At 45.9% G+C, this 24324-nt stretch overlaps 1 protein-coding gene across 2 annotated transcripts in view; it reads right to left on the reverse strand.

The window, feature by feature from the left end:
- LOC147632656 (long-chain-fatty-acid--[acyl-carrier-protein] ligase AEE15, chloroplastic-like) overlaps positions 1 to 24324 on the reverse strand; it is a 42808-nt gene that overhangs the window by 14878 nt on the left and 3606 nt on the right. For both annotated transcript variants that reach the window (XM_086807469.1, XM_086807468.1), the window contains exon 3: positions 9139 to 9253. In XM_086807469.1, the coding sequence (XP_086663595.1) occupies positions 9139 to 9253 (115 nt within the window). The remainder of the gene's footprint in view (positions 1 to 9138; positions 9254 to 24324) is intronic.

A 24324-nucleotide genomic window follows, 5' to 3' on the forward strand; every position in this document is an offset into this window, starting at 1 on the left:
AAATGGCGACACGCTGGGGCGGATGAAGCCAGCTTGCAACAATTCTTGGAGTTGGCGGTCCAACTCCGATTCCATTGCCTTAGACAGGCGATACGGAAACTTGCTCGGGGGTTCCGAGCCTGGGAGGAGGTCAATCTTGTGATCCTCCGGTCTAGACGGGGGAAGCTGGGGAGGGAGACTGTCCCGAAGAAAAATCTTCTGGAACTTTTCATGGAGAACCGAGTACTTCTCGGAAGCACTGGCCACCGTCTGGCCTGTCTCGATGTAAATCATCGCACACAGTGCGCCTTTCCTGACTGCTCGCTTAGCATGCAAGTGGCTTATGAGCGGAAAGTTTGGAATACCTGGCTCACACTTAATGGTCACCGGGGTGTTTGACACATTCCGATCAATCTGGAACGTGTGCTTGTCCCACTTGACATCAGGAAGAAACTTGTGAAACCACTGGATACCCAAAATTATGTCTGCTCCTACAAGAGGGGCAACCATAAAGTCACGCACAAACTCTATGCCCTGAATCACTAATTTAGCACCTAGAGCTTCATACTTGACGCTCGTTGTCATACCTGTGCTAAAACCCTCAACCTGTTTGTCCACCGGAGTCAGCTCGAAACGGGCACGCCTAGCGGCCTCTTCCGTGACCACATCCTCCGTGCTGCCGCTGTCAAACAAGACAACGACTCTCTGGCCACCTATGTAGCCAAAGGACTTGAGCAATTCGTTGCGCTCATACTCCTGGTCATGGGCGCCCTTCTGCTTATCTTCGAGCTCCCGCCTAATAATTTCCAACTGAAGCACCGGGGGTTGAAGAACTAGGGGTAGCCGCTGGGGTATGTGTGGGAGCTGTGCTCACCACGGAAGCTGTGGAGGCGGCGGCGGCCTTTGGAGGCTTCTTCGGACAATCCCGAGAAGTATGTCCTTTTGTGTGACAAAAGTAACATCTACCCTCCTTTCTGTACTAAGAAAGCTCCTCAGCACTCAACTTGCCACCTGTCTTGCCTGCCTCCGCTTTTTGGTCTGGAGTAAGCTTAGACGCATTGTTCGAGTTCTTGGAGCCAGAGGCTCCCGGGCTCTGTCCTGGGGAAGACCCCGTCTGGTTCTGGCTTTTGCCCCCCGAGGCGTTAGCCTTGGGAGAAGCCGGCTGGGAAGTCTTGGGCTTGCCACCATTGTGTTTCATTTCTGCACTCTGCGCGAGCGAGAGTGCGTCCTCAAAGGTGGCTGGTCTAAACATACGCACCTCCCATTGGATTTGCGTGTCCAGGCCATACAAAAACTGCCATTTCTTGTCCGAATCAGATAAGCCTAATTGTAGACACAAGGTCGAAATTTTATTGGCAAATTGAAGGACTGGTTGCGCGTTCTGACGCGCACCCCTGAACTCGTCTTCGAGTCGCTCAAGGTAGTGGGGCGGTAAAAACCGCTGCTTAAGGTCACGGACGAACTCGTCCCACACGTAAGCTGCCATACCTGATCTGGTGTGGGCATGAGCCCACTGAGTCCACCAAGGAATGGCCTCACCTTCCAAATACCAACTAGCTAAGATCACTTTGTCAATATCTGATTTCCTAATTGCGGCAAAGTAAGCTTCAAATTGATGTAACCATGAATACAGAGTAGTGGGATCGAGTTTACCATTATACTTACTAAAATTCATTTTCTCGGGAAAATGATTCGAGGGCGCCGCCGGTGTCAATCTGGCGTCCAAAGCTCTGAGGTAACGCTCGTGTTCCACTCGTCGCATGGCGTCGTCTTCGCGTTGTCGAATCTCCAATGCACGCATCTGCATCTCAAGCAAGGAGCTTGGCTGCGGCTGTGACCCCATGAGAGGGTCCCTGTAACGAGGATCTGGTATCTGGGATACGGAAGGAGAGGGAGGAGGAGATGGAAAACGCGACGCTGGAGAGCGAGAACGCTCCTCCAGAGCCAAAATCCGCGCCTTCTGCTCATCCAACTTGGTTGTCTGGTCTGCGATTGCTCGCATCATCTGCTGGAACATGTCTGTTACACTCAAGCCAGGTGCCCTAGCTGGGCTGCCTGGTGCACTCTGGTCCCATGGTTCTGGTTCTCTCTCGTCGCCGAAGTTCGCCATAGCGGGAAAATGCAATTCCTTTCCGGAACGCAATCTGACCATCCACTATCTGTGTGGGAGACTTCCGGAGGCTTCCGGAGGCTAAAAACCAACCGTCCTTCGAGGGACAGGAGTCACTCCGAAAGGGGTAGTCCACCGGCGTCTAAAAACCAACCACACGAGTGAAAAAATTTTCTGGTTTTCTTTGCTGAATCTTTGCTCTGATACCACTGTAATATGCGGAAGCTTCGGAGAAGGATCGGTACTTCAAAACTCAGAAAACAGCACTCTTTTCGCGACGGAATTAACGCACAAACTGAAAGACGATGTGCAAAAAATAGGGAGAGAAAGGGGAGATGGAGAGGACACAGTATTGGGTCCCAATTACCCTCTGTAGGGCCCGCACCACGGACGGTGTATTTGCTTTATTAGAATGATGTAAATCTGAAAACAAATACAAAGTACTTGACCTTTTCTTGGCTGGAAAACCTGCCCTTGAAGTGAGCTCTGATACCACTGTAATATGCGGAAGCTTCGGAGAAGGATCGGTACTTCAAAACTCAGAAAACAGCACTCTTTTCGCGACGGAATTAACGCACAAACTGAAAGACGATGTGCAGAAAATAGGGAGAGAAAGGGGAGATGGAGAGGACACAGTATTGGGTCCCAATTACCCTCTGTAGGGCCCCCACCACGGATGGTGTATTTGCTTTATTAGAATGATGTAAATCTGAAAACAAATACAAAGTACTTGACCTTTTCTTGGCTGGAAAACCTGCCCTTGACCTTCAGTCCTTCACCCCTTTGCTTTAGCAAACTCTTGGCTGTCCTGGCCCTTGAATGCTTGATGCACTTGGTGGATTATGAGATGAGATCATTGAGATCTTGGCTGGGCTTTTATACCCCACATAGCATCCAGTCGGCCTGTTTCATGAAGCCCCATGACTAGATATTTTCCAATAAAATGCTTGCACACTAATAATAAATGCTTTCACACTATGCCACCCTGCTGTCCAGCCTGCGCATGCTTCTGGGGCAGCATCCTGGCTGCTGGGCAATCAACGCATGGGTGTGGGACTGCTCCCTACACCTGGCCGACTAGCTGGGTAGGGTATTAGACCCAGTCGGCTGCCTGTCCAGCAGCAGTACAGCTGGCCGACAGCCCCTCCAGCCCATGCCTTGGCTGGTGGGCAAAGCTTGGGCCCTCCTCGCCCCTTGGGGGTGGTTCTACACCTCCCCCATGCCCATACTAAGAATGCAAGTGCAAAACTTCGCACTGGGGTAGCCCTATGGGCTGGCCCCATCTCTACATGCAAACCTACATGCCTACAGAGGCCTGGCATCCAGTTGCAAACCAGATCCACAGAACATCTGACATCATTCCAGAGGGAGACTCACAGCACGGACTGGCACTGCTTCATGTGCAGGACAGTGCACACCTGACCTTGGACGCATGTGCAGGACAATGCACACCTGACCTCGGACAACTAAGATGGATCCCTGGCTGACTCGTCCCGGACTGGGCTCACATGGGACCAATTCACCATCCCAGGTCCTGCACCTTCTGTACAGAAATGTCTACGTGGCATCCAAGTGCGGGATGCACGTGACAAAAGCTTACCATTAAGAACACGTTTCCAATCCCACGCATAGATGACATTCTCAATAAACTTGATGGGTCTGCATGTTTAAGTTGAATTGATCTTAAGAGTGTACCAAGTCCATGTTGCACCACAAGATACACAAAATGGCATTCAAGACATCATTTGGTTTGTATGAGTTTTTGGTCATGCCGTTTGGTCTCATGAATGATCGGCTACATTCAACAGAATGATGGATCACATTTTTCGTGAGCATTGCAAATTCGGAGGTGTTTTTTCATATCATCTTGGTATTCTCCCCAAGAATGAGGAGGAACACTACCAACACTTGGTTGTTGTGTTTGAAGAGCTTTGCAAGCACAAGCTCTTTATCAATGCAAAGAAGAGTGAATTTTTTCTCCCAGAGATTCATTATTTGGGCCACATTGTGTTGAAGGATGGCATCAGGATGGATCCTACAAAGATAAAAGCCATTCGAAATCCGCCTGAGTTATCTTCCCTACATCAAGTACGAAGCTTTTTGGGTTTATGTTCGTACTACAGGCATTTTATCGGGCACTTTCCATGGATTGCTTCACCATTGCATGAGCTCACTAAGAAGAAGGTAGTCTTCAAATGGACCCTTAAGAGAGAGGCTTTCTTTTGCATTAAGGATGACATTACGAGTGGGCAAGTATTAGTCATTCCAGACTTGTAGAAACCTTTCTCTATGGAGTGTGACACATTAGGAACCTAAGCTCTCTACCAGGTATTACAGACCTTTTAAGGTGATCAAGCGGATCAATGACGTTGCTTTTTGGCTTGCATTGCCTGATCATTGGAGGATTCACAATGCCTTTCATGTGAATCTATTGCGGAAGTATGTGGGGTCAAAGCTAGAAGAGCCTGTCATAGAAGAGCCGCCAGAGGTTGATGAACTAGAGGAAGTTCTTCAACCTGCGCGGATTGTGTTTCACAAGGAGAGAAAGCTACCGGCTGGTAAGCTTTCCACACAATACCTTGTGAAGTTCAAGAACTATTTGCCTATCGACACGAAATGGGTTGATGAAGAGTACTTCAGAGATTGTCCATAGCTTCTTCATGCATATTTGGAGGCTTTTCAGTAGTTGACGACAACTGTTTAGAAGCCAAGGGACATGTCACCATTTGGCCGCCCAAGTGGCTCTCCCCTATTTCGCGCCAAGGTACAAGAGGCCAGGGAGCTTTGTGTCACCCATAGTGAGACCATGACTCATGTCACCTACGAGAGACCAAGCCCCATGTCACCCGTAGTGTGGCTAGGACATGGAACCTACTATCAAGGATCCTAGTTTAGGCTTCCCACTGAGCTAGTTCCGTGCTCTAGAAGACTTGCTATTTATAGGTTCTAGGAACGGGAGATATATCCATTGCATAATGCATGTGCATGCATGTCTGCTTGCTTGAAATTGATTTCGTGTGACTGCCTACTATGATATGTCCAGTTCACGGGCAGGAGACACCTACCCATGAACCGTGAAAGTGCCTTGTATTTTGACATGGTTTGTGGCATGTGAACAAGTGGCAAGTATTCCTTTAAACCCTTGTTTATTATTTTAAAGGTTTTATACCTTTGTTGTTCACATTCATTAAAGTTGGGCACCGGCCACTAGCCACCAATGCCTGGGGCCCAAGGGACCTAAGTATGGGCAGCCTTTTGACCATATGAACCCTCTTTAATGTGTGGGCACTAATAGGAGGCACCAACCTTTGTTTGAGGTGGGCTTTGCCACATGGCACATAGGGGTTGGATCCCTTCCTCCAAGCCACCAACCTCACACGAATCTCTCTCTCAGACTCTCCGGAGGGATTACAGAGACATTTGGATGCATTACAGGCATTCTGTACATAGATAGAGATCTAACAATGAACCTTGGGAAAACCAAGGTTATGGTGTTTACCACCACACTGGCATGGGTGATGAGATCAGAGTATCAGTTCACTTTCCGAGGGGAGCCGGTTGAGTACGTCAGGTCATATGTCTATTTGGGAGTTACTTTCACAGGACCGCGTTTCTCCCTGAAGGAGGTAGCAGTAATTAGCTCGAGGGCATGCAGCCTTGGGGGTACTTTAGAGGCAGTGTGCACACATATAGTTTCAGGAGCCGCGCACCAAATTGTGGCTACTTGATACACTTGTCACACCGACCCTCCTGTACGGAGCTCCAATTTGGGGGCCCAACATACATCATAGATCTCAGAGAGGGACGGATGAGGGATGGGAGGCATATGGAGAGACCATTGATTATGATGATTGCCCGCATGATTTGGAGCAAATCATCGGTACCACATGACATCGTTCGGGCTGAGTTGGGTGCCGCACTAGTAGTGACCGAGGCCCTATTCCAGGCAGTTACCTTTTTACAGCGCTATGGGAGCTCCCTCAGCAGAGGTACTCCCGATTGGCATTGACCTCATCCATACAGTTGGCAGAGGATGGAGATACTCATTGCTAGTATGCTCAAATGAGATCATGGTTTGACCTACATGGTTTGCGGATAGAGGCACTCCCACGCTTTCAATACAGCTTGGATTGTCCATTTTTGGATCTCACCCACTCAGAAAAGAACCGCGTGATTAGGATGGATATCGTCAGAGTGGAGACAGAGAGGACATGGACTAGTCCCCTTGAGCCCTTAGGCATGAAAATGGCTCATTACAAGCGCCATTTTCTGCACCTCTTACCAGATGGTTTTCACCCGCCTGGCGTACAAGGATGTACACCTATCACATGGGATACGTTGTGCCATTGGACAGATCCGAACCTCATCACACCAGCTACGGATTGAGACAGGGTGATATGTGCATCAGATCTCGGATGATCGCATTTGTCAGCTATACTACTAGGAGGTAGAGATAGAGGAGCACTACATTTGCCGATGTACAGTCTATTATGAGATCCAAGGGAGATATCACTGCCTCTTTCAAGAGGGTTTTGGGCCGTTACGCAAGGTCATGGAGTTTGAGGATCAGAGATGCCTGGGATTGTTCCTATTTGAGCTCAGGAGACACAAAGAGACCCTCTTGGCAGCCAAGAGACCTAGACAGAGGATCCTGACAGATTTCTTCGGCACCGGCACCGGCACCGGCACCGGCACCCCAGCCCACACACCTCCTGATACCTACTCTGTCGGGCCGTCAGGACACTAGCCACGCTCCCAAGGAGTCACCATTGATAGAGCAGTCGTCTTATGTCGTGCTTGTCAGCCACGCCCCCCAGGATCCCGACCACGGCATCCTCACAATCGCTAGATCAGAGCCATTATTGCTCGACATCGGAGGCACCTACCTCGCTTCTAGTACACATGTTTAACAGGGCCATTTGCGAAGGTTTCCCAAACGATTGGTCGGCACATACTATTGTACCTCTATTTAAGAGTGGTGACCCCATGATACCACGGAACTACAGGACCATCATGATTGGCCATTGCTTGGCCAAGATATTCGGATCTATTTTGGATCGAGAGCTGAGTAGATGGGATGAGACACATGGACTCAGAGCACCTGGGCAGGCAGGTTTCAGACGAGGTTTCACGACTTTGGATCACATATTTACCCTCAGGGCTCTCATTGAGCACGGGGGAAGAGGATATATTGTTGCTTTGTGGATTTCCGCAAAGCCTTTGACACGGTGCCACATGCCAAACTCATGAGGAGATTGCATGACATTGGTGTTCCCGAGGAGATGCAGTGGGGCATTTATGCATTATATGATGTGGTAATAGGCAGAGTACGGACTCCCGAAGACATGTCGGATATAGTGACTAGCACCATTGGGGTGAAGCAGGGATGCCCATTGTCAACCACTCTTTTTGGACTTTACATTGATGAGATATCCGACTACATTGACAGGATGGGGGGGGCAGGGGGCCAGTCTGGCAGGGGTTTGAATACCCATACTGCTATATGCCGATGACATTGTACTTATTGCAGACTCCCCTGAGGGTTTGCAACAGCATTTGGATGCTTTGCAGTCATTTTGTGCAGATAGGGACCTCACAGTGAACCTTTGGAAGACTAAGATTATGGTCTTCAATACCGCTCAGGCATGGGTGACTAGATCCGAGCATCAGTTCACTTTTAGAGATGAATCAGTGGAGTACACCAGATCATATGTGTACCTAGGAGTCACATTCAGCGGACCACAGTTCTCTATAAGGCAAGCAACAGAGGCTAGATTGGCACGTGGATATGCAGCCCTAGGGGCACTAGAGACACAATGTGCCTACATTCAGTTCAGGAGCCCCGCACCAAACTCTGGTTGTTTGACACATTGGTCACACCTACACTCTTATATGGCTCACCCATATGGGGACCCAGCCTCTACCACAGAGGAGTCACCCTTGACAAAGCCATAGCACTTTGTCGAGCGAGATGCCCACGCTTACCAAGACCTCGTCCACGGCCGCTTCATCACTGGTGGATTAGAGCCATCATCGCCCGCCACAGGAGATGACTGCCCCCTCGACGAGCCAGACGTCCCATAGACATCCCTCAAGAGGAGTCACCCTTGACAAAGCCATAGCACTTTGTCGAGCGAGACGCCCACGCTTACCAAGACCTCGTCCACGGCCGATATACGCCATGAATTTATGTTAGTTTGTTATGCTGTAGTGCTGAATTGATTTTCCAACCACAGACTTATGCCGGATTCACCAATCACCCCATGAGGTGAGTTGTGGCATGTTGCCAAGATAATGTGCAACCACTGATGATACTCTGTCATCTTGTTTCATTGTGTAACCAAAATAGTGGCATTAAGCCCAAAAAAAAAAGTGGCATTAAGAAGGGTATTATTAGGCTTAATGCCCAGTTACACCTCTGATTAATGCCATGGTGGAATCCCTATTTTATAGATAAGTGGAGTAAGGTTTAGAGTTTTTCTAAGAAGGTCCTTCTTTTTCATTACTATCGTTAAATATTCTTAATCATCTGATCTTGAATGAGGCTAGACTACTTAAGGCTTCTTATCTTGTCTCCTAATTTGACATGCCTGTCCTAACACATGAGAGTCCACCTGTCACAACAAGTAACCATATCTACGGGCCACACTTGCAATTCAACACATACACTACATGCAAAGATTTTCTAACAAATGAAGTTGATGAGAGAACACGACCTTGCACAAATGCAGAGACAGGTGTATCCAGTATTCAATTTGCCCATCGTAATCTGAGAATAGTGATCATGACTTATTTGGAAAAAGCATAACATACATCCATAGTGCAGTTAAGTATAAGTTCAAGATATGTGGCATTGTATATTGAGGCCAATTACCAGTCCGTTCATGGTATTTAATAGGCTGGACATCGTCGGTTCACCTTCTGTTGCCTAGACTTAGCTCTAAATAAGCACAACAACTGCTTTGGGACCTTGTATTCCATCACCCAAATGAAGAGCCAAAAAACACTTGACAATTAAGTTCAGCAAACAATCAGTGCACATCAATTACCTTGGTCTGCAACTAGCCATCTGCATGAATTTTCTGCAAAAAGCGCAATTTTCTCATTTGGCAAGATCCCTGTAACCCTTAGCCCTTCTGCAAACTCTAATATTGCTCGCCTTAGCTGCATCACCAAACATTTAAAGCCATGTAATGTTAGCCTTATCATCATAATTAGAAGCACGAAAGCAAATCAGAAACCTCTTCCAACTCCATTCTTAGGGAATCAAAAGTGTGCCCTTAAAACCCAATTGCAGGATACCTATCAAAACTTTGCCAATATTTGCCAGTTAAGGCAAAAAACAAGCCCCACAAGAGGAGGAACTCGGCCAATTTGTATGGACATCGTGAAAAGTTGTATGCGTGAGAGACAAGTCATGATCTTCAGTGTCCAGGGAAACCTATGTTGATCCTGGGATCCCAGATGAAGTTGGAAACCTCAAGCAAGCAGTGAATGGCATCCAACGTGTGAGTGTGGTGGACATCATGCCCAGCTCCATGATACAAACACTAGGAGGATTGACACCCCCTTCTGGAACAACTACCCTAAGGACATTGAGAACTCTATAAAGTTGGTTAACTTGTCTATGAGACAATAAGGCTTTTTTGTAGCCATCTTTTAAGAAAAACAGAAAGACAAGGATGGACATGCTTCTGGATTCAAGCAACAAATAAGTAGCTAGCTAATTGTTAGTCCTGAAAAGGTGGCAAACCTGACCAATTGCATATGAACAGGAGGCATGCAAAGGAATCGGGCTCAGCCTCAACAAATGAAACAGCACATATTTTTTGCAAAGATCCTTCTATAAGGAGACTTGAAAAAGCAAATCAGCCATGGCCAATTGCAGCCCTCATGAGAAAAGAAAATCCCAAAGGGATGGGTCTCTGTTCATGGCTGGCCGCTCCCAGTGGCCTCTGCCTGATCTGCTTGCTCACAACTATCACAATGCGCTGCTGCCATCCACACGCACAGATAGCTGGCTAGCTTATCACCCAATCGTACCTCTGTCCAAAGCATCCCCCAGCTGGATGCTAGACTCAAACCGTCAACCAACCGATCACAGTGCTACGTCAAACCTTAATGTCCCCAACCACTGTGGCCCAACCTCCACTTGTTGGCTAGCTCATGACTTAGGCATGACATGTTGGAAATCCACACTCACACAAAAAGCTAGGGTTTCAGCTCACAGAGTTGTGGCCATTTATATGGTAGTGATATGTGGACGTAGGGTAATAATGGGCCTGGGCACTTTTTCCCCCTTTAGGGGGTTTTCTCCCCCGAGCGTATGTACGCACTCTTATGAGTGTGTGTAAGTGACCTTATCATGTCACTTCACTTGTACTTTACTCATTCTCATCAAGTTGCTTTAAGTATTGTGGTTCCATCTCTCTGTCCTTGCTTGTTGTATCTATGCGTGTGTTGCTACATTGATCTCCACTCCAACTGTACCTATTTGGTCCTCCTAGCTCTTTTCACATGATGGAACATGCCCGGACACTGACACATGGCAACAAGGATCCTTACGTTGGCACAAGAAAAAGTACCATTCTTGGTCAAAAAGCAAGAAAAAGACAAAAGTCAAACTATACTGACCAAAAGCTGAGGGCACCATTGGAAAGAGGACATCAAATTGGATCAAAAAGCTAAAAGCCTCTTTTTCCAAAAGAAGCTCCAGGGCCAAAAAGCAAGGCCTTGAAGTTGTAAAAGCACAAATCAAGAACTTTGGCTATTATTAATGATATTTAATAAAGATAAAGAAAAAGCCAGAAAATAAAACAAAAGCAAAGAGGCAAAGCAAAAGCAAGGCAAGGCAAAAAGCAAGAGCCCCCATCTAGTATATGAGAAGCTTGTACCCTCTTGGAGAGGCATAGAAGAACTCCTTGTGGAGAACCACCTTGGGGAGAGCAAGAACCTTGTCATCATCATCTTCTCCACCCTTAGCCTCAGCTCCGCCTATAGCTCAGCCACCCCACCTTTGCAGAGTTGATTTTGCCGAGCGCCGCCCCTGCAACGCCACCTCCGCCGCCGCCGCCGCCTCCACCGATGTTTCTGCCGCCCAGAGCCGCCCTCCACCGGCACCGCCCAGAGCCCGGTGCCGCTGGCGTTTTCCGCCGCCTTTTCACCATAATTTCGCCGTTGTTTGCTCCGCTGCCGCCGCCCGCCTGCTGTCGTCTGCCAGCACCAACAGCACCACCTGTTAGCTGCCTTCTTTGGAGGGCTGCCTCCCTTTGAAAAACCGCCGCCGCCTCTTCTCTTTTGGAGAAAGAAACTTGGACAGTTGTGCATCTTTCTCAACATCTCATCCCCGAGTACTTTGTGAGATTTTCGTGAGCAACAAAGAATTGATTCATATCTTGGTACTAGCCTGCTGTAAGACTCTTGTGGGTCATCCTCGTGGTGAGCTCGACATCAGATATCTTGTGCCACAACATCGTCTTCAGCCCGACCTCGACATCGGCACTCTTGTTTGATATTGTATTCATTTGTTGTATTGGTCCTGGATTGGAAAAGCCCGTGGATTGTTCCTGAAATAAATTCCTGAAAAGGGGGCGGGCCTGCTCCCCGCTCAGTGTGGTGTACTCTGTGATATCCCTATTCCCATCTCTCCCCCTTCTCTCTCTGTAACTATATCTCTTGTACATGTGGTTGAATCTGTCACTGCACGCTCCATTGGGCTTACAGTGGTATCAGAGAAAGGATTTCTCTCGAAGAAATCTTTTCTAGAGTGATAGAACCATGTCAAGAGTCGAGGGAGACCAAAAGCCTCAAGAAAGGAACAACTACGAAGCCAACCCAGAACATCAAGGAGGGATCCAAGGCCGCCAATCTATCGCTCATGAGACTACGGCCATGACATTAGCAAAATACCGAGATTTTCAAAAGTTCAGACAGTATCTTCAGGATGAAGAGTTCCTAGCTTGGAGAGCCAAGAAGGAACAAGACTATAGAAGAGCTCAAATGTTTGAAGACTTTATCAAAGACCAGGCCACGAAGCTGAAGGTGTGGAAGCCACCAAAGCATACTTACGAGCTAAAGGGGTTACCATTGGAGAAGAACCCAAAGCTACCCGATCCATCACTCATGGAGGACAGAAAGAAGGTGTTACGACCCTGTGTTTTTCCCTCTGGACAACAAGCAGGTGGGCACGGGCACGGGGACGGGCACGGGATGGACAATGGGAACGGCATCAGTTTGGATATGAAAAGGAAAACTCATATGGTGGCCAGCCCAAATGTGAAAGGGGACAAAAGGGATTTTAAAGTTATAAGGTTTAATAACCTTGGAAGGCTTAAAAATAATTATTATTTGGATGATGTGTTTTTTCTAATCGCCTTTGGCGTTTTGGAGAAAGCGAATCACATCCTGGTTATTTAAGCGAAGGGTGGCGGAGTCCAGGGGAGCAGGTGTCGTGTGGTGTATGCAGGCGCATGGTTGGTCGCCATAGAGCACAAACTACACGAAGAACCTCATCGCGGGCAGCACTGGACAGAGAGAGAACAGGGATCGTCGTTTTCCTTCGGCTATGGCCAGGGTTGCTGCAAGTGGTGGACGGGGCGATGACCACAGATGGTGGCGCGGTGGCGCTGATGCAGGCTGGGTGATGCTCACAGGTTTGGTGGAGGGGATGGCTGCATGTATGGAAGCAACTAGGCGGGTGCCAGGCGGGCTGCGTTTGTGGAAGTGGCCAGGCGGGCGTCAGGCGTGCAACCTTCGGCAATGTGGGCTGGGCTGCAGGAGTCACATGGGTGAAACCTGATGGATGTGGGCTGAGCAAATTCGCGTAGACCTGCAGGATGAGAAACGCACAAGTGACGTATAGAGTCATAGGCTACTACGGAAGATGGGCGCACGCTCGCATATGTGTGTGTGTGCCGGTGGGAGCTCACACATGCGTGTGGGTTGTTGGAAGAGATGAGGCTGTTCTCGGTGGTGGTTGTTGTGGCTGTGTATGGACTGTACGGTCACACAGGACTGCAGTTGAAGTTCTTGTTGCTGTTAGACGACAATGATGTTGTTTACAAACCATGGGGGCGGGGGGGGGGGGGGGGGGGGGGGGCGGGGGCGGCGGTGGTGGTGGTGGCCTTTTTCCCCAAACCTTTTTGATACAAGAGAAAAGAGATAGGCTTTTTCTCTCTCTCTCTCTCTCTCTCATCGTGGATTGCAGGCCTTGTTTACGAGATTTGGATACAAAGGATCAAGCTAAGATTCACAGGATGATGTTCTTGGAAGAGATGTGTGTTGCTCTTCGTCTTGGACCTATGTGTATTCAGGGATTGCTTGACACGTCCTCTATCTTTCTCTCTCTAGGTTTTCGCAACCGTGATTTGATGGTATATCTGCCATGGAAACAAGACATTGGTTTTCGAGAGGAAACAGGACTTTGGTATCGAGGAAACAGGCCTATGGTTATGGGATACAGGTCTATGGTTCATCGGATACAGGTCTTTGGTTTCATGTGGAAAGCATGTCTTTGGATTCATGTGAACAGGTTATAGTTTTCTCGAGGTTACATGCAGGCTATGACTGTAGGAAGGACATATGGTTTGGTACAGCCCTACTGCTGTTTGGGAAAGGGTTCGTGGGATCCATGTTTGAGATGGAGAAGAAGTCCTGGGTGAAAAGCTTCGAGGGATCCTATTGGTAAAGGATTCGACGAGTTGACTATGTACTCAAATTTTGTTCAAGTAAAGAAATGCCGCAAGGAGCGCCACTGCGTTGTGGGGCCAATCGATGTCCTTGTACTATTTGCAGGAGCACTCTAGCTCCCCTGTTTGTTTTACTTTTCCAGGTTCCCATGGGTGATGAAGTGTTTTGTGTGCGAGTGTTTGTTTCACCGCCCGTCAGATTTCTGAAGGCCGGTTTCAAAAGGTGCCCTTAGACCCGCTTTATTTGAAGCAGCTTCTTCGGGCCTAGCAAAAGTGAAGAAGGCAAAGGAGCCTTCAATCGGCAAAGTGGACTTCAAGCCGGGAGAGAAAAGCGTAAAGTTTGATACCTTCTACGGAAAGCGGGACACCTAGTAAGCCCTATCTTTCATCAAACAGTTTGAAAAAAGCAAGAAAATAAAACAAAAGCAAAGAGGCAAAGCAAAAGTAACGCAAGGCAAAAAGCAAGAGCCCCCATCTAGTATATAAGAAGCTTGTACCCTCTTGGAGAGGCATAAAAGAAGAACTCGTGAAGAACCACCTTAGGGATAAGCTTGACAGGACCAACTACCCGTTGTGTTCCTATAGTATTGGTCACCAAAGGGATTTGGGATGTTGTTATTGGCATTGAGGCACACCCTGTCTCGCCACCACAATTGCATAGTATAGTTACTTTGGATCATGATATGAGTTTTGATTTAATTGTGGTATCCGTCTCCACAACTCCCACAATGGAACATGCCAGGTGGGAGGGTAGGGATGCACAGGCACATGCTTAGTGACACTTTCAGTGAAAAGGAGCATTATTCCTCATATTCCCTCATGTAAAACTGTGAAGCATGCTTGGGATGCACGTTTTGCACTTTACCAAGTGCATAATGAGGCAGGAGTGGCCTACTTGCGTAAGCAATTAGAGTTCGAGCATATGAATGAGGGAGAACTTGTAGCAAATGCCGATCTCCCACATGCATACTAGTTCAGTTTTGTCAAGATTGCTCTTCTCGCGCAAGAGCACTACAACCAACTCATCAAAAGTAAGGACATTGGGGTTACCCCTCATCATGAGCTGAAGTGTAGATGCAAAACCCTGGTGTGAATCCGGTAGAGTTGTGAGAACAATAGACACCAATAACTGTCTAGATGCCTCATCAATACATGCCACCTGCTCCTTGAGATCTTTAATCCTTGTGAGGAAGGCCAAAGACAGAATTAGCCCAGTCTTTTGGAAAGAATGCCGAGAAGGGGGATGATAAGCCTAAGAAGAAATGCAAATGCAACTATTATTGGAAGCCACGCCATTACATAAATGAATGCTGAAAAAGACTAGAGAAGGAGAAGAAGTAAGAGTCAGGCATGGCTATGGCTGATGCATCAACACCAAGTGCTGAAAAGGAGAAGTCAATAAACTATGAACAAGATGATTGGGCACTCATTGTACACTGCAATTATAATCCTTATGCCCATGATGTATGAATGTCAGTGACAGATCAATATATCTAGTACTTTGATAGTGGTGCTAGCAAGCACATTACTTCTCAGCGTGATTTATTTTCCTCTCTTGAGTCTGCTCCTTAAGAAGGAACAGTCACATGTGCAAACAACTCCTCGTATCTATAAAAGGAGTTGGTAAGGTTGTTCTCAATGCTGTAAATAATGGGACAATCTCTCTCTCAGAAGTCTTGTTTGTGCCAGGCAGCATCAAAAAGAACTTGTTGTCAGTCTCTACCATTGTTAGGGCAGGCCTAGTGGCTAGATTTATTGATGATAGGTGTATAGTTTATGACATAGTGATGTATGTGGTCTCATGAGAACACCATCGATCCGGGGATATCTCTACTTTGTGACTTCTATTGATGACTACAACAGGAACACCTCCTGCGTGTATCCGTTGAAGGCAAAGTCAAAGGTTTTACATGCTTTAGACACTCTTCGTACAAGTCGAGGGAGGGAGTATAATGTTAAGAGATGTAATCGCGGTGTTGTGTGTATGTGGGAAAGCACTCTAGAAGTGCTAGATATTTGTGGTGTGAGTGTTGACCAAAAGAGTGGAAAAGGGCTTGCCACATGGATAATGATGTGTAGAGTGGGATAAAGCTAGAAGGCCTATATCATTGTATGGTTCATTGAAAATGCAATAGAGATCTATTGTTGAGTGTGCAATCTCTCTCTCTTTCTCTAGTCATGGAGTTTTTAGTGTAGTATAACCCACCTTAATCTTATGCTTGTCTTTCACCATGATCAATCCCATATTAGGATTGTTAACATGGTATCAGAGCTAGGATGGGCTCTTGGTCATGGTGAATATCTATGTATAGTTTTCTTGTTTATGAAGTTATTTGATTAAGCATTATTTTCATTTTATAATGAAAAAATTTAGCACATTCGTTGCCATTAGTATTGCATTTGGAGAGAGATTATGTTGGTGATTGGAGAGAGTCTTGAAGCTGCCATGGAAGCTGAAAATGGAGATTTTAGCAAGTATGAAGGCTATGGAGTCTTCGGTGTCAACAAAGAAGCTGCCAAGAAGACAAAGGTGTCTCAAGAATGTTGGTTTTGTGAGTTTTGCCTCATGAAATTTTGGAAAAGGGTTGCTATTTTGGGATGTGTGAATCCCTTAGAACCTTGCAATTTGGCAAGGATGTGAGGTGCATGCTTGTTCATGTGAAAACAAGCAATTGTGGGGCTGGTTACCCAAGTGGAGCTGATTGTGGTCATTGATTTGCTCATGAAAGATGAGCTGGTTGTGGATGCTATTGGAGCATTCATTTTTCTGGTTATGCACCTGTGGTTTCATTTGAGAGACCATGTGAGAAGAACCCTTGAAGGTTCAGCATGCAAATAGAAGAGCATGCTACATATGGAGCTTATTTGAGAGCTCATCATAGCTATTTTAATGACTATGGTTGAACCTCAAGATAGAGGTATGTGGAGGTAAGAAATTGCAGCAGAGAAGAAGCTGCAAAGGAGCTTCACAAGCAAAATTTGGAGCTCAATGGAGCCATACTGATGGTTACTTGGTACCTCAAGAAGGAGGAGAAACAAGAGAAGATAGAATGAAAACAATGGAGGTGGTTGTGAAGCGGCAGCAATCACAGTCAAGAGCTTGAGAAGGCAGCGAACAGGCAAGCAACAAAGCAATAGAGGAGGACTCTTAGCGGCGGTGAGAAACTGCAGCAGCAATGTCCAACAAGCAGGTGTCTGCTGGTCATCATCAAGGCCGCCCACAAGAAGGGTTCTGACAGCACCAATAATGGAAGCGCAACGATCACCATTGTAAGGCAGCCCAAGCTTGCAGTAGAAGGAGCAGTTTGACAGAGACTACAGCACACAGGCATATCATGTTTGAAGATAAGAAAAAGAAGAGAAGAAGGCTTGAAAAGGCTCTAGCCACTTCTGCAACCATTTGCTTTGAGCTCAAGAAAAAGAAGCGATGGTGAAAGATAGAGCAACACTTATAGTATAGCCGGGGCAGTGCTGGTGAGAGAAAAGACCAAGGTTGCCATGAAAGTTTGGAAAGCTCTAGCTATGGTGCTTGAGCTTGGAGCAATGCAGGAAGGTTGGAGACGAAGACCACGTAGTGTGTGGCCAGTGGGCAGCGGTGGCATAAAGGCTGCATAAGAGGTTGCAGGTCCCAATCAGCAGCAATGCCATGTGTAGATGCCAACAGCAAGAGGCGGCGGGTCTCGATTCTGCAAAAGGTCGGTGCAGCGGCAGAAGACAAAGCTACGGTGTAGAGATTCGCCAGCAATGCCAAATGGTGTTTTAAAAGAATTAATTTGCTTTTGTAAAGTTGACCCTTATTGGCATTAAGGGTTCATTCACACACCATATCATATGTTTTTTTTAAATAAAAAGCATATGCCTTGTTCACATGCTTTTAACGGCATACTTTGTATTCAGTGGCGGACATGCCGTTTTACATATTTGTTTAAATGGTGTATACAGTTTATGCAGCGGTGATGATAGTATTGTGATATTGCAGTCAAAGTACATATAGAGGCTATTCACACGGTTTGGTCTTAAAGATTGTAAGCCTGTTGCTACACCAGTGGAGACAGGTGCTAGGCTTAGTCTCCAAGATGCAGGTGAACCATTTGATGCTCAAGTTGGGGTCTCCTAGTTGGGCAGGTTTATGCACAGTCCCAGAAGTAAGCATTGGCCGGTAGCCACGCAAGTATTCTGATACTTACACGGCACTCAATCCCTTGGTTTATTCTATGCTGAGGAGTGATGTTCAGCTACATGCTTTCAGTGATTCCGATTGGGCTGGATGTTATGACTCGCGAGTGTCCACTAGTGGCTTTTGCTTTCACCTTGGTGATTCATATATATCATGGCTCAGCAAGAAGCAGCCAACAATGGCCACTTCGAGCTATGAAGCCGAGTACAGGGCAACTTTTACACCGATTGTCGAGTGTGTATGGCTCAGACGCCTTTTGGCAGACCTTGGTATAGACAGCAATCCGCCATCTCCATCTTCATTGATAGCTACACTGCGTTAGCTGTTGCGAGGAACCAAGTGTTTCATGCCCACATAAAGCACATTGAGGTCCATTATTATTGTGTCAAGGAGAGGCTCATTGCACGAGAGAGAGCCTAGCTTATGCCTCTACATACGACAATGTGGCAAATATGTTCATGAAGGCTCTCTCACAAGAGAAGTTTGAAGCTTTTTGCAAAGCTTTGGGCTTATTGCCATTTGGGGATTGATCAGCCACATGATTCCTGTACAAATTCACATCATCACTATAGGGAGGATTGGTAGCCATTTATACGGTAGTGATGTGTGCATGTAGGCTAATAATGAGCCAGACACTTTTTCCTCTTTACAAGGCTTTTTCCCTCGAGCATATGTACACACTCTTATGAGTGTGTGTAAGTGACCTTATCATGTTGCTCTTATACTTCACTCATTCTCATCAATCTACTTTGAGGGTTATGATTCCATCTCTCACTTACACTCACACCCGGAGATCATGCTCCGAGGTATTTTTGCCTCGCCATCGCCTATGTATCACATATTACACCTCCATTATGGTACTGGTTGGAGCTAGACAGATCTGCATTGCATTCTTGTATACCCTGCGCATATAGGTTGCATACTGAGTCTCTAGCAGTAGTGCTCCATCCATCACCCCCCCCCCCAACTAGCTCAGTACTTTCATAGTTTATTTCATGTTCATTTTGTCCTTTTTTTTTTCTGGACATCCAGAAGACATTGACAGTTGTACATTGATTTGTCTCATAGGTCGAGTTCGGCCTCTAGTAGACGTTAATACAGCTTTCTTTCTTTCTTTCTTTCTCCTTGCTTGCTACATCTATATGTGTGTTTCTACATTGATCTCCACTCCAAGGGTCACACAAAGAAGCCACACAGAGATGGAGATGGACACAGTACACAGAAATATTGAGAGTGAGAATCAATGGAGGTGGTAGAGTCAACCTTCTACGTCTGTCACATCCATAATAATATGAAAGTACAAAGCAATAGATAGTGTCCTTTCACACTAGATATCCAAGGGAAAAAACCACATGGAAAAATGTGCCCTTGGTTAGGTCACACGTAGCACTACCAAAAGTATGCATTTGCCTTCAAATCCCCCCGGTAGTGTAAATAGTGTAAGTGTGAACCTATACAAGGTAGCAGATCACTCTTTGTATGAGAGCAAGCCTAAAGATTTTTGGAAAGCTTCAAACTTCTCTCTAGACAAAGCCTTTGTAAATCAATCTGCAACATTATTTTATGTAGGGTAGTAAGATAAACTGATCTCCCTACATGTGATCTCTCTCTCGCATAATGATAATGGATCTCAATGTGCTTGGTACCTCCATGAAATACAAGATTTCGTGCCATGGCCATAGCACTCTAGCTATTAGTGAGAATGGTAGTGGGTGTCTGCTCACACTCACAAAGATCAGCCAATAATCTCCTCAGCCATACACACTATACCGTAGCAATGAAGGTTACCCTCTACTCAACCTCGCACGTAGATGTGGCAACAACGGGTTTCTTTTTACTAAACAAAGATATGCATGAATTGCCAAGAAAAAACAATTCCCACCGGAGGATTGCCTAGTATCATAATCACAAGCCCAGTCTGAATCACTCTATGCATAAAGCTGCAAGCTTCCCCTCCCCGGGATAGAATAAACCAAGATCCAAGGTACCCTGCACATAACAAAAAATGCGATTCACAGCTTGCCAATGCTTTGTGCCTGGGTTGTGCATGAATTTGCTCAATAGAGACAACCCAAGAGCTATGTCAGGCCTTGTGTTACACAAGTAAATGAGGCATCCCATTGCCTGGTTGTGAATGCTGGCTTTAAAAGGTTCACCAATGTCGTGCATGCTCAGCCATACACTTGGTTCTACTTGAGTAGAAAGCGGCTTGCACTCTTCCATGTGAAACCTTTTCAGCAAACTCTTTATGTACTTAGTTTGCTACATAACAATGCCATCATCTCTGTGCATAGACTGAATGTCAAGATAGCAATGTAAAGGCCCCAAATCTGACATATCAAATTCAGCTTTCAAATTAGCCTTGAAATCTGAAATTTCTTCTTCACAAGTCCCTATTCTGAGCATGTCATTTACATACAAGATGACTATGAGAACCAGTTTTCTTCACATGCAGGTGCTTTCAGCTGGACTAATCACATAACCTTGGCTCATCGAATGAGCATGTATCTTACCATACCAAGCTCTTGGAGCTTGGTTCAAACCATACAATGCTTTGTGTGACCTGCATACTTTATGTTCCTCGCTAGGAACCTCAAAACCAATGGGCTGATTTACACATACTTCCTCTTGCAAATCCCCATTCAAGAATGCAGTCTTGATGTCTAGTTGATGCAATTTCCATTCTTTATGTGCAGCCAATGCAATCACTAAACGAATCATCGTCATCCTGAAAGAGCAGGAGCAAAAGTCTCCTCATGATCTATTCTCTTTTTCAAAGAATAGACTTTAGCCATGAGTCTTGCCTTGTACCTATCAATGATGTCATCAGACTTCTTTTGACTTTATACACACACTTTGTTCCAATGACATTCTTGCCCTCTAGCAAGTCCACAAGATCCCATGTATTATTCTTCATGATAAAAGAAATCACATCTTGCATGGCTCGCACCCAGTGCTCATTCTCCTATCCTTCATAAGAAGAAGGCTCTTCTGAATCAAAGAGACCCCCCATGGCAAATGTAGACTCCCCACGCTGTACATTCAATGCATGGTTAGCCCTTGTTCTTCCTATCAATGGAGCTGAAATTTAGCTATCTTGCAAGGTTTTCAACAACCATCTAGGCACAGATTTGGCTCCCTGTATGGTTGTTTGCTCTTCCCAAACAACATCTTCAACCTCTTCCCTGTTCTAGATGTCTTACATCTTGTTCAACTTGAGGCATATCTTGAATAGGAGCTGGCTGAATTGAATCCCCACTAATGGCTATGGGTAAAAGCCCATCAAACATGTTCTGTGAGCCTGTATCATGACTTTTATACAAGATGTGTCATCCCGAGGGGGTCGTAGCATGGCTTCGAGTGCTACGCGGGGGAGGGGGGGTTCACAATGGAGCCCAACACACTATAGGTGTAATTTCCAGCCTGGAAATACATCATTTTGACACTGAACTATAACATACTAGAAGATAACAAAAACATGGAACTCCTATGATAAATTGCTATAGACTTCTCTATTGTGAAACCGGCTAAATCCTGAAAACAACTCATATATATAGCAGTACGGCCTCATGATGATAAAAGGGCCATACATACCTCGTAGCATGGGGTGGACTAAATTTTCGGCAAATACCTCATCTCTACTCACAAAAAACTGGCATGTCAATTATTATAGAGACAGTATCCCTTGCTCTCATTACTGTAGCCCACAAAGATGCATTTGATTACTTTATCATCTAGCGTTGTTTTGAGTTGCTCTCGCACATGAGCATATGTTGAACACCCAAATGTACGCACTTTTGGTTTTCTATTCTACCAAGTCTCAAATGGTGTTATGGTCTCCAAAGCTTTTGTTGGACACCTATTCAACAGATGGGTTGCACACATGATGCTTCCATCCAAAAAGTATGGGGCAACTTTTGTGCTTACACCATACATCTTGCCATCTCCATGAGAGATCTGTTCTTTGTCTTAGCTACACCATTTTGTTGTGGTGTATGAGATATAGTGCACTGAAGTTTGATGCCCTTGTCAAGCAAATAATCCTTGAATGCATCAGACATGTATTCTCTCCCTCTATTTGAGCGGAGTATCTGTACCTTACATCTAGACAAATTTTCAACCATTGCCACGAAGTGCTAAGAGCATGTAAACACATATGCTTTTGCTTTCAAAGTATATACCCAAGAAAACCTTGAGTAGTCATCAATGAATGTGACAAAGTAAAGATGCCCCCCTAAGGATGGTGTCCACATCGGACCACATACATCACTATGCATGAGTTGTAATTTATTTTCAGCTCTAACAGCTCCATCCTTGGGAAATGGTTTGAAGTGCATTGTTCCCAAAATACACCCCACATACATGTCCTGTTGAGACTCAAGAGGCGGCATATTATCAACCATATGATGCTTCTACAAAAGCATCAAACTCCCAAATTTTACACGCCCAAAACGAGCATGCCATAGCTCTACATCATTCATAGTAGGAGTGTGGACAGCCACTGCATGTGCATCATATGGACACTTGTTATAGCTATCCAGCTTATACAAGCCATTGCATCGTGTTCCAGAAGTGACTATAGCATAACCCCTTGAAGGGTCCTTGACTAAACACTTCTCTTTGCAAATTCAACCACTAAACCTTGATCGGTTAGTTGAGACAGAGCAGATTTTTCTTTATCCCTGGAACATACAATATGCATACATTTGCACCATTGGCTGCAACAAGCATGACCTTGCCTATCCCTTTCATTGGATACGTAGAATGATCTGTACACGATATATTGCAGCCATCAGAAGCATAAACCAAGTGCTGAAATACATCTTTCCAAGAAGTGATATGGCTCGAAGCACCACTATCAAAATACCAAATTACATCCTTACTGTGGGATGCAATCAAAGACATATCATATTCTATTGCACTTGGTGTGTCACTAGTGCATGTGACCAAAAATGTCCACTCCTCATGGACTACACTATTAGAACTGTCAGCTATTGCATTACTGCTCCTAGAGCTCTTTGAGCAGCTCCCATTTGAGGTGTTGCTGGCTGCAAGGTAAGTGGGCGTGTGTCATCACCACACACAATGCCCCAAAGCCCTTTGGCCTACCAAAGGATTCCAAATCATGAAACTCCATAGGGAGTAGTTTTTCCCATCCAGCTTATCCTCTTGGGATAGCACTCCAAATACATCTCGTGCATTTTGGGCCATGCTGTCAAAATCCACACTTTAATACGTGCAAGCAACCCAAGAAGCACTAATGTGCAGTGCCAGGCAACACAATGTTCCTGTGCAAATCTTTTGCATACAAAGATGCAACCACAAGCACAAGGTTGTTTTCATTGTACTCACTAAAGTGTCCCAAAACACACAGTGTGTGCTACTATGTCAAATCTCTGCACTTTGAACCCCAATACATCCTCCAAACAGAGAAGCCCCAAATTTTGTGGAAAAATTTGGCCCCAATTTTACTAAATTGCATGAATTCCAAAAAAAATTGACTCCCAAAATACCTATACTGCACAGAAAAACCTGCAAGGTAAAAAAGCCCAAATGTATACTCACAAAGGTGGTCTGTTGTAGGTGATGAGTATGTATGACATGGCAAATGGGACCACCAAGCTGGACACTGCGAAACAGAGGCAGACGGGAATGCCAAACAGGACACCGAGGAAAAAAGTCTTTGGAAAAATTTGCCAAAATGGGGGGTTGCTGAGTAAGCCCAAATGTATTCTCACAGAGGTGGTCTGTTGTAGGTGATGAGCATGTATGACATGGCAAATGGGACCACCAAGCTGGACGCTACGAAACAGAGGCAAACGGGAACGCCAAACAGGACACCGAGGAAAAAAGTCTTTGGAAAAATTTGCCAAAATGGGGGGTTGCTGAGTAAGCCCAAATGTATACTCACAGAGGTGGTCTGTTGTAGGTGATGAGCAGTATGACATGGCAAATGGGACCACCAAGCTTGACGCTGCGAAACAGAGGCAGACGAGAATGCCAAACAGGACACCGAGGAAAAAAGTCTTTGGAAAAATTTGCCAAAATGGGGGGTTGCTGAGTAAGCCCTGCGTTCCCGTCTGCCTCTGTTTCGGAGTGTCCAGCTTGGTGGTCCCATTTGCCATGTCATACATGCTCATCACCTACAAAAGACCATCTCTATGAGTATAAATTTGGGCTTTTTTACCTTGCAGGTTTTTCTGTGCAGTATAGGTATTTGGGCTTACTCAGCAACCCCCCATTTTGGTAAATTTTTCCAAAGACTTTTTCCCTCGGTGTCCTGTTTGGCGTTCCCGTCTGCCTCTGTTTTGCAGCGTCCAGCTTGGTGGTCTCATTTGCCATGTAATACATGCTCATCACCTACAACAGAC

The sequence above is a fragment of the Cibotium barometz genome, chromosome 13 (genome assembly GCF_041138505.1).
Source record: "Cibotium barometz isolate CiBa-2024 chromosome 13, ASM4113850v1, whole genome shotgun sequence".
NCBI classification, from domain to species: Eukaryota; Viridiplantae; Streptophyta; class Polypodiopsida; order Cyatheales; family Cibotiaceae; genus Cibotium; species Cibotium barometz.